This window comes from Chiloscyllium plagiosum, chromosome 24 (assembly GCF_004010195.1).
Source record: "Chiloscyllium plagiosum isolate BGI_BamShark_2017 chromosome 24, ASM401019v2, whole genome shotgun sequence".
In the NCBI taxonomy this organism is placed as follows: Eukaryota; Metazoa; Chordata; class Chondrichthyes; order Orectolobiformes; family Hemiscylliidae; genus Chiloscyllium; species Chiloscyllium plagiosum.
Window position 1 is genome coordinate 54,939,851 of NC_057733.1, and position 11,422 is coordinate 54,951,272.

At 49.6% G+C, this 11,422-nt stretch overlaps 1 protein-coding gene across 1 annotated transcript in view; it reads left to right on the forward strand.

Moving 5' to 3' along the window:
• The window catches only part of si:ch73-281f12.4 (Ras-associating and dilute domain-containing protein-like), a 108,804-nt gene that overhangs the window by 18,546 nt on the left and 78,836 nt on the right, over nucleotides 1–11,422 (forward strand). Inside the window, exons 3-5 of the mRNA XM_043715238.1 lie at nucleotides 3,776–4,011; nucleotides 4,516–4,838; nucleotides 9,583–10,416. Of these exons, the coding sequence (XP_043571173.1) occupies nucleotides 3,776–4,011; nucleotides 4,516–4,838; nucleotides 9,583–10,416 (1,393 nt within the window). The remainder of the gene's footprint in view (nucleotides 1–3,775; nucleotides 4,012–4,515; nucleotides 4,839–9,582; nucleotides 10,417–11,422) is intronic.

Below are 11,422 nucleotides of genomic sequence, written 5' to 3' on the forward strand. Positions count from 1 at the left end.
TCTCTGCACCCCCTCTCTCAGGCAGCACGCTGTCTCTGCACCCCTTCTCTCAGGTAGCACCGTATCTCTGCATCCCCCTCTCTCAGGAGCACCATTTCTCTGCACCTCCTCTCTCAGGCACCTCCGTCTCTCTGCACCCCCTCTCTCAGGCAGCACCCTCTCTCTGCCCATCCTCTCTCAGGCAGCACTCTGTCTCTGCACCCCCTCTCTCAGGCAGCACCATCTCTCTGCACCCCCTCTCTCAGGCAGCACCCTCTCTCTGCACCTCCTCTCTCAGGCAGCACCCTCTCTCTCTGCACCCACTCAGGCACCTCAGTCTCTCTGCTCCCCCTCTCTCAGGCAGCACCATCTCTCTGCTCCCCCTTTCTCAGGCAGCACTCTGTCTCTGCACCCCCTTTCTCAGGCACCTCCGTTTCTCTGCACCCCCTCTCTCAGGCAGCACCCTCTCTCTGCATCCCCTCTCTCAGGCAGCACTCTGTCTCTGCCCCCCTTCTCTCAGGCAGCACTCTCTCTCTCTGCACCCCCTCTCTCAGGCAGCACTCTCTCTGCACCCCTTCTCTCAGGCAGCACCCTCTCTCTGCACCCCCTCTCTCAGGCAGCACCCTCTCTCTCTGGCAGCACTCTCTCTCTCTGCACCCGCTCTCTCAGGCAGCACTCTCTCTCTGCACCCGCTCTCTCAGGCTGCATTCTCTCTCTCTGCACCCCCTCTCTCAGGCAGCACCCTCTCTCTGCTCCCCTTCTCTCAGGTAGCACTCTCTCTCTCTGCCCCTCCTCTCTCTCAGGCAGCACCCTCTCTCTGCACCCTCTCTCTCAGGCAGCACTCTTACTCTCTGCACCCCCTCTCTCAGACAGCACTCTCTCTCTCTGCCCCTCCTCTCTCTCCGGCAGCACCCTCTCTCTGCACCCTCTCTCTCAGGCAGCAGTCTCTCTCTCTGCCCCTCTTTTCTCTCAGGCCGCACTCTCTCTCTGCACCCCCTCTCTGAGGCAGCACTCTCTCTCTGCACTCCTTCTCTCCGGCAGCACTCTCTCTCTGCACCCCCTCTCAGGCAGCACCCTGTCTCTGCACCGCTTCTATCAGGCAGCACCGTGTCTCTGCTCCCCTTCTCTCAGGCAGCACCGTATCTCTGCACCCCCTCTCTCAGGCAGCACCCTCTGTCTCTGCACCCTCTCTCTCAGGCAGCACCCTCTCTCTGCACCCATTCTCTCAGGCAGCACCCTCTCTCTGCACCTCCTCTCTCAGGCAACACTCTCTCTCTCTGCACCCCCTCTCTCAGGCAGCACTCTCACTCTCTGCACCCCTTCTCTCAGGCAGCACCATCTCTCTGCACCCTCTCTAAGGCACCTCCGTTTCTCTGCACCCCCTCTCTCAGGCAGCACCCTCTCTCTGCATCCCCTCTCTCAGGCAGCACTCTGTCTCTGCACCCCTTCTCTCAGGCAGCACTCTCTCTCTCTGCACCCCCTCTCTCAGGCAGCACTCTCTCTCTCTGCACCCCTTCTCTCAGGCAGCACGCTCTCTCTGCACCCTTCTCTCAGGCAGCACGCTCTCTCTGCACCCTTCTCTCAGGCAGCACGCTCTCTCTGCACCCTTCTCTCAGGCAGCACGCTCTCTCTGCACCCTTCTCTCAGGCAGCACGCTCTCTCTGCACCCTTCTCTCAGGCAGCACGCTCTCTCTGCACCCTTCTCTCAGGCAGCACGCTCTCTCTGCACCCTTCTCTCAGGCAGCACGCTCTCTCTGCACCCTTCTCTCAGGCAGCACCCTCTCTCTCTGCACCCCCTCTCTCAGCAGCACCCTCTCTCTGCACCCCTCTCAGGCAGCACTCTCTCTCTGTACCACCTCTCTCAGGCAGCACTCTCTCTCTCTCTGCACCCCCTCTCTCAGGCAGCACTCTCTCTCTCTGCACCCCTTCTCTCAGGCAGCACCCTCTCTCTCTGCACTCCCCCTCTTAGGCAGCACCCTCCCTCCACCTTCTGTGTCTCAGGCAGCAGTATCATTGACAGTACTAACAAGCAACAATTGCTCAGCAATAACCTGCTCAGTGATGCCCAGTTTAGGTTCCCCCTGGGCCACTCAGCTCCTGATCTCATTACAGCCTTGGTTCAAACATGGACAAAAGAGCTGCATTGCAGAAGGGTGGGGAAAGGGACAGACCTTGACACCAAGGCTGCATTCAACCGAGTGTGGCATCAAGGAGCCCTAGCAAGACTGCAATCAGTCGGGTCCTGATGAAGGGCCTGAAACTGAAACTTCAATTCTCCTGTTTCTCTGATGCTGCCTGACCTGCTGTGCTTTTCCAGCACCACATTCTTGACTGGTACTAATGGGTATCAGGGGGCGAACTCTCCAGTGGTTGGAGTCACACCTGACACATAGGAAGCTAGTTGTGATTGTTGGAGGTCAGTCATCTCACCTCCAGGACATCTCTGCAAGAGTTCCTCAGGATAGTGTCCTAGGCTCAACCATCTTCAATCTTCTCTCCATCATAAGGTCAGAAGTGGGGATGTTCACTGATCATTGCACAATGTTCAGCACCATTCACAACTCCTCAGATACTGAAGCAGTCCATGTTCAAATGTAACAAGATCTGGACAACATCCAGGTTTGGGCTGACAATTGGCAAGTAACATTCACACCACACAAATGCCAGGCTGTGACATCTCCAAGAAGAGACAATTTAATCACTGCCCCATGACATTTAACGGTGTTACCATAACTGAATCTATCACTATCAACATTCTCGGGGTTACCAGTGACCAGAAACTCAACTGGACTCACTACATAAACACAATGGCTACAAGAGCAGGTCAAAGGCCACCTCCTGACTCCCCAGAGTCTGTCCATCATCTCCAAGGCACAAGTCAGGAGTGGGATGGAATACTCCCCACGTTCCTGGATGGGAGCAGCTCCAACAACACTCAAGAAGGTTGCCACCATCCAGAACACTGTAGCCCACTTGATTGGCACCACATCCACAAACATCCCCCGCTGACGCTCAGTAGCAACAGTGTGCACTATTGAAGGTGCCCTGCAGCAATTCACCAAAGGTCCTCAGACAGCACTTTCCAAACCCACAACCACTTCCACCTTGTATAAGGGCAGCAGATACAAGGCAACACCATCACCTGCAAGTTTCCCTCCAAGCCACTCACTCCTCGACTTCAAAATATATCACCGTTCCTGCAGCATTGCTAAGTAAAAATCTTGGAATTCCCTCTCCAACGGCATCGTGGGTCTACCTATAGCGTATGGACTGTAGCAGTTCAAGAAGGGACCTCTCAAGGGCAACTAGGGATGGGCAATAAATGCAGGTCCAACAGCAATGCCCTCACCCTACAAGTGAATAAAGACCAATACTGACCAGGTGCTGGCCCTCATTGCCCCAGTATGTTTTCTGAATCTGAGCATCCAAACATTTTCTGGATCTGAAATAGGCTCATTTAGTGGTAACAGTACAGAATGTATCCAAAACCTAGGAATGTGAGATAAATGGAATCAAAAACATTGCAAATTTCCTGTCAAAACCCGACCTGGATTATGATAGTAAATTGGAGGGTGCTGAAACAGTACCCAGATTGCCTGTCAAAAAAACTAAACTCAGTCCCCAAGAGGTCCTGCTGAGGACAGAGTTGTTTCAGAGATACACCATTAGAACTGTGTAGAGGGAGCTTTCCTCTGTATCTAACCCCATGTTGTACCTGTCTGGGTGTGTTTGATGGGGGACAGCGTCGAATGATCATTTTAATTGGTCAGATGGCTTATGTTTGATATTTATCCAGATATTCCCTGGACAAGAACTCCAGCAGTGATTATGTCCTTTGTGATGTGATTGGACGGTCGGATGAGGAGCACAATTGGCGGACTGAGTGTTTTCGGGTTGTGAGTGACAGTGAGAAGCCCCTTATTCTTCAGTCACTCTGGAAACCAAAGGAGGGATTTGCTCGGAGGTTTGAAATGCGCAGGAAGGTTGACGTGGAAGAAATTGCAGCAAAAGAGAAAGACACAGTGACAGCAGGTAACAAGCAGCTGAAAGAAGGGCCAGGTGGGGAAAGTGTGAGTGACAGAGAGAGATAGGGAGTGTGATAGAAAGAGAGAGTATGGGAGAGAAAGAGAGTGAGTGAGTGATAGAGAGAGTGAGTGTGAGAGTGACGAAGAGAGATAGTGACAGAGAGAAAGTGAGTGAGTGATGAGAGTGAGTGTGAGGAACACAGAGAGACAGCATGTGAGCGAGAGAGAGAGATGGGAAGAGTGATGGAGAGAGGGCATATCCTGTGTCATTGAAAAATAAACCCCTCGCACTGTGATGCATTCCCCTGCGCTGCGTCACGATGTGATATGTTCCCCCACGGTGTGTCATGCTGTGCTATGTTCCTCCGTGATGCGTCACACTATGATGCGTTCCCCCGGGATGTGTCACGCTGTGATACATCCCTCTGTGATGCGTCACGCTGTGGTACATTCCCCCGCGGTGTTTCACGCTATGATACCTCTAAGCTTCCACCTGTTGTTGCCCTGGCAGGTATTAATGCCCAGGCTCGCCGACTCCAAATGAGCCGAGCCCGGGCCTCGTCGGCTCTGACAGATGAGGAGATTGAAAGCAGCTTTGCCCTTTGGCGAAGTGCCAGTGAGGTGAATCTATCAGGGAAGAGCAGGGAATCAAGACGGAGAAACAGGAATCCTTGGATGGAAGCTACAGAGACTGAGGTGGACACGGAACAGCTGTGTCTCAATCTCGAGAAGGAAGAGACTGAAAGCAGTGACGACACCTCCACCCAATATTCCATCCACCCACCGTTTGAGTTCCCCTACTTTCTCCTGCTGCAGGGCTACAGTTCCAGGAAGGTAAGAACACATTGACCCACACCAACTAATCATTTTATTTGAAGGGTTTCTGCCTCCAATGCCAATCATCTATTCACAAGAGAAGACAGGCAAGAAATACAAGAAATGAGTTATTCTGTGTATCCCTCAATCCCACTTCCTACTGCTGTAGGAATTCCATGTTTCTCTCTCCAGAAGTCCATCCTGTTTTTCCTCTGGTTCCTGGTCTATTCCTTTCTCGTCATTCCTCAGGAATGAAATATTCCCTGTGGCATCCCTTCTTGCTCCTCGATGTTGATGTTTCTCTAGGATTTGTGATCAGGATAAATGTTACAGATCCATTCTGAGGGACATTTTTCCCTCAGGATGGTAAAAGCTGTGATAACAAACTAGCCTCCTAGAGTGAAAATGACTGCAGTCTGATTATTCCTGATACAGAGAGCAACACCTCCATTAACAAAACCCTGCTGTTCTTATCACAACTTCAGGATGTCCCACTGCCAAAAGCCAGCAGCAAACCTTTGAAATGTAATGGAGGAACTGCAGTAGCTAATTTGAGCACAGCTGAATCCCACAGGCACTACCAGGATAATGTGCAATTTGTTTTGTGATGTTAATTGATGAGTGAGTGAATATGAATACTGCTGCTCTCCCTCAGATTGCTTTTCTCCATTAGTTGGAATGGTTAGTAACCAGAGGGCAGAGATTTAACATAGGATAGGAGAAACACTGGAGAGCTGATGGGACGTTTACTCACCCAGAGGATGGTGGGCATCTGGAACTATGTGCTTGAAACAGAAACTGCATAATATTTAAGCAGCATTTAGCCAACAATTTGTAATGCTATACCATCCAATGTGATGGGCCAAGAACTCAAAGATGGGGCTAGAGTACCCTCAGCATTGAACCTCTGACACTGTGGCACTCCCTCAGCCCTGACCCTCCGACAGTGCGGCACTCCCTCAGCACTGACCCTCTGACAGTGCGGCACTCCCTCAGCACTGACCCTCTGACAGTGCGGCACTCCCTCAGCACTGACCCTCCGACAATGCGGCATACCCTCAGCACTGACCCTCTGACGGTGCGGCACTCTCTCAGTGCAGCATTGGCAACACACAAACCATAATCCCTTGGTTAGGAACCAATCAAACATTGTCGTCAAGCAGTTTTCCTTTTGTTCAGAACCTTTTAGATTAATGCTGTTTGACTCAGAAAAATTACCATTGTATACAATGTGCTGCAATCAACATGATCTTTAAAATTGCAGCCGCCTCTTTACATAGTCTCCTTTCTTAAAAGCAGAATCTTTCATCCTTTCTAAGCCTAGAGTCAAAAATGAAAGGAATTACAACTGGAAGTATTTTTAAGGGAAATAAGTATCTTCACATGGAGAAGCAAAGATTAATTAAGGATGTTGACAAGGCTTTGTCAGGAGAGATCATGGCTGACAGGTCTGAGTGAGTTTGTCAAGGAGATGTCTCAGTGTGGGGGTGGCAGTGGTGCAGTGGATGCCATTTACCTGGACTTCAATGAAGCTTTTAACAAAGTCTCACATGGAAGGCTGGTCAATGCAGTAAGAGCCCATTGGTTCCAGGGCAGCTTGGCAAATTATATCAAAATGATCAGAGCCAGACAGTGATGGTCAAAGGTTGTGAATGGAAGCCTGTTTCCCAGAGCCATACAATAGCTGCTTGTTGTGTATATTAATCATGTACATGAATATCAAGGGTTTGATAGACAATAGACAATAGGTGCAGGAGTAGGCCATTCAGCCCTTCGAGCCTGCACCGCCATTCAATATAATCATGGCTGATCATTCCTAATCAGTATCCTGTTCCTGCCTTATCTCCATAACCCTTGATTCCACTATCTTTGAGAACTCTATCCAACTCTTTCTTAAATGAATCCAGAGACTGGGCCTCCACTGCCCTCTGAGGCAGAGCATTCCACACAGCCACCACTCTCTGGGTGAAGAAGTTTCTCCTCATCTCTGACCTAAATGGTCTACCCCGTATTTTTAAGCTGTGTCCTCTGGTTCGGCACTCACCCATCAGCGGAAACATGTTTCCTGCCTCCAGAGTGTCCAATCCTTTAATAATCTTATATGTCTCAATCAGATCTCCTCTCAGTCTTCTGAACTCAAGGGTATACCATCCCAGTCGCTTCAGTCTTTCAGTGTAAGATAATCCTGCCATTCCAGGAATTGACCTCGTGAACCTACGCTGCACTCCCTCAATAGCCAGAATGTCTTTCCTCAAATTTGGAGACCAGAACTGCACACAGTACTCCAGGTGTGGTCTCACCAGGGCCCTATACAGCTGCAGAAGCACCTCTTTGCTTCTATACTCAATTCCTCTTGTTATGAAGGCCAGCATGCTATTAGCCTTCTTCACTACCTGCTGCACCTGCATGCTTACCTTCATTGACTGGTGTACAAGAACACCCAGATCTCTCTGTACTGCCCCTTTACCTAAATTGACTCCATTGAGGTAGTAATCTGCCTTCCTGTTCTTGTTTGCAGATGACATGTAATGACATGACATGCAGATAGCTAAGTTTGCAGATGACATGTAAGTTGGTGATGTCACCTCAGACAGCAGGATGATATATACGGGTTGGTCAGATGGGCAAACTGTGACAAGTGGGATTTAATGTTGAAAAGTCAGAGCATTGAGTAAAGGGGTTGGGAGGTCATGTTGTGGCTGTACAGGACATTGGTTAGGCCACGTTAAGAATACTGCATTCATTTCTGGTCTCCCTGCAATAGGAAGGATGTTGTGAAACGTGAAAGAGTGCAGAAAGAATTTACAAAGATGTTGCTGGGACTGAAGGGTTTGAGCTATAGGGAAAGGCTAAACAGGCTGGGGCTTTTTCCCTGGAGCATCAGAGGCTGAAGGGTGACCTTATAGAGGTTTATGAAATCATGAAGGGCATAAATCGGATAAATAGACAATGTCTGTCCTGCATACAGTTCTGCTCACCACATTACCAAAAGGATGTGGATGTTTTGGAGAGGGTGCAGAGGAGCTTCACCAGGATGTTGCCTGGTCTGGAGGGTGCGAGCTATGAAGAGAGGTTGAGTAGATTGGGATTATTTTCATTTAAAAGATGGAGGTTGAGGGGGGACCTGATTGAGGTCTGCAAGATCATGAGAGATATGAACAGGGTGGATAGCAAGAAGCTTTTTCCCAGAACGTGGGACTCGATTACTCGGGGTCACGAGTTCAGGGTGAGAGGGGAAAAGTATGAGGGAGATATGCGTGGAAAGTTCTTTATGCAGAGGGTGGTGGGTGCCTCGAATGCGTTGCCAGTGGAGATGATAGGAGCGGGCATAATAGTGTCATTGAAGATGTATCTAGACAGATACATGAATGGGCAGGGAGCAGAGGGATACAGATCCTTAGGAAATAGGCGACAGGTTTAGATCGAGGATCTGGATCGACACAGGCTTGGAGGGCCGAGGGGCCTGTTCCTGTGCTGTAATTTTCTTTCTTCTTTGTCTGTTCCCCGGGGTGGGGGAATCCAAAGCAAGTGGGCATAGGTTTAAGGGGAACGATTTAGAAAGGACCTTTCGAAAAGGGTAACCTTTTCGTGCAGAGGGTGGTATGTGTATGGAACAAGCTGCCAGAGGAAGTGGTGGCGGCTGGTACAATTACAACATTTAAAATGTAATCTGAATGATTGTCCTCATGATTTTAGAAATCTCTATAAGGTTTCCAGTGCTCCAGGAATTAAAAATCCTGGCCTATTCAGTCTCTCACTAAAACTCAAAATCTTCAATCCTGACAACATCTTTGTATATCTTTTCTGCTCCCTCTCAAGTTTAACAACATCCTTCCTATAGAGGGGCAACCAGAATTGTACATACTTTTTTAAAAAATGGCCTCACCAATATCCTGTACAGCCGTAAAATGTTGTTCTAACTCCTATACTCAATGCTCTGACTTTTAAAGATTAAATGCCACAGTGTGCCCATTTGAGCAGCTGGTCTGTATATTGTCCGATAGTCGAAGGCTTTCTTTGCTGTTCACTACATCACCAACTTGCATGATAGGAAGGGTTTATAAGGATATGGGTCAAATATTGGCAGACGGGACTAGGCCGGATTAGGATGTCTGGTCAGCATGGACTAGTTGGACCAAAGGGTGTGTTTCCATGCTGTATAACACTATGACTGTATAAATATGAGGTGCATTTTGTGAGGACGAATACGGCAAGGGAGCATGCAACCAATGGTAGGACTCCAGGAGGGCAGCAGGACAGGGGATAAGGTGGCGAAAGAGACATGAGGGATACTTGCTATTCAATCAAGGCTTTGAATACAAAAGGAGGGTATGATGGAGCAGCATTAGTTAGACCACAGCTGGGGTACTGTGTGCAGTTCTTGTCACCACACTGTAGAAAAGATGCGATTCACCTCGAGAGGGTGCAGCGGAGATTCACTGTGATGGCGCCTGGCCTGGAGTGATTCAGCTCTGAAGAGACACTAAACAGGCTGGAGTTGTTAACCTTAAAGTGGAGAAGGCTGGGCTGTACAACGTTCTCAGATACGTAGACAGGGTTTTCACTTTGTAGCAGGGTCAGTAACAAGGGAACACTGTTTTAAAGGAAGAAGCAGGAGGTGTTGAAGGGACTTGAGGATAGAAGTTTCACCCGAGGGTTGTGACTATCTGGTAGAGACAGGAACCATCCTTCCTGATCTTTAGCCTTCTTTCCTGTCTCCTTGTTTGTGTGTCCTCTCTTACGAGTTTGTCTTTAATTCCAGGATTTTGTTATTTATGTGCTGAATGGAAGCAGTCATGTGTTTGGCCGCTACTTGGATGAGCCAAGAGGTGAGGAGGAGCGGCAGAAGGTGGACATCCAGTTGTCAGCCCCAGATATCTGCTTGCAACATTGCTGGGTGCGGCGTCACGAGGTGAGCTCCAGCAGAGAGAGTGCTGATGGCACTGAGCTGGTGACACTGATCAAACCGGGCAAAGGAGCAGTGGTCACTCACAACGGTCTCCGGCTCTGCACAGAGAGCCAGCTGCAGCCAGGTGACCTCCTGGGCATGGGGGCCCACTACCTCTTCATGTACAAAGACCCGACCCTCTGCAAACTTCCTGTCAGCCAAAACCCTGCGTGGTACCCGTCGCCAGTGCTGAGCCTGAGCCCAGGTGGGGAGCTGATGTGTAAGATGTGTGGCTGCATCGTTCAGGAGAATCAACAGCAGGTCATAATTCCTTCAGCAGAGAAACCTGCTCCCAGGCTGAAAGACTCGAAGGGCAGAGACTATGTCTTCATGTACAATCTCTCGCAGGAAGATGCACTTCTGAACTGGATTATCAACAGCCCTGCCAAAGACAGGGTGCACTCCAAACTGAGCCCAGCCTTCCTGCTCTGCCAGTGTATCCAGCACTCAGCCAGCTCCTTCAGGCCCACAGACTTCCGCAGATTGCTGCTCAGGATAGCAAGCCAGATCCAAACAGTCATGTGGGTCAGTATCGGGGGTTATTATTCTGTTCAGTTTCTAAAAGATAGCCCAAACTTCACAGTAGAATTCTCTGATATACCCCACACCCCTCACTATAACGCTCTGATATACCACACACCCGTCAATGTAACACTCTGATATAACCTATACCCCTCACTGTAACGCTCTGATATACCCCACACCCCTCACTGTAACGCTCTGATATACCCCACACCCCTCACTGTAACGCTCTGATATACTCCACACCCGTCAATGTAACACTCTGATATAACCTATACCCCTCACTGTAACGCTCTGATATACCCCACACCCCTCACTGTAACGCTCTGATATACCCCACACCCCTCACTATAACGCTCTGATATACCACACACCCGTCAATGTAACACTCTGATATAACCTATACCCCTCACTGTAACGCTCTGATATACCCCACACCCCTCACTATAACGCTCTGATATACCACACACCCGTCAATGTAACACTCTGATATAACCTATACCCCTCACTGTAACGCTCTGATATACCCCACACCCCTCACTGTAATGCTCTGATATACCCCACACCCCTCACTGTAATGCTCTGATATACCCCACACCCCTCACTGTAATGCTCTGATATACCCCACACCCCTCACTGTAATGCTCTGATATACCCCACACCCCTCACTGTAATGCTCTGATATACCCCACACCCCTCACTGTAATGCTCTGATATACCCCACACCCCTCACTGTAATGCTCTGATATACCCCACACCCCTCACTGTAATGCTCTGATATACCCCACACCCCTCACTGTAATGCTCTGATATACCCCACACCCCTCACTGTAATGCTCTGATATACCCCACACCCCTCACTGTAATGCTCTGATATACCCCACACCCCTCACTGTAATGCTCTGATATACCCCACACCCCTCACTGTAATGCTCTGATATACCCCACACCCCTCACTGTAATGCTCTGATATACCCCACACCCCTCACTGTAATGCTCTGATATACCCCACACCCCTCACTGTAATGCTCTGATATACCCCACACCCCTCACTGTAATGCTCTGATATACCCCACACCCCTCACTGTAATGCTCTGATATACCCCACACACCTCACTGTAACACACTGATC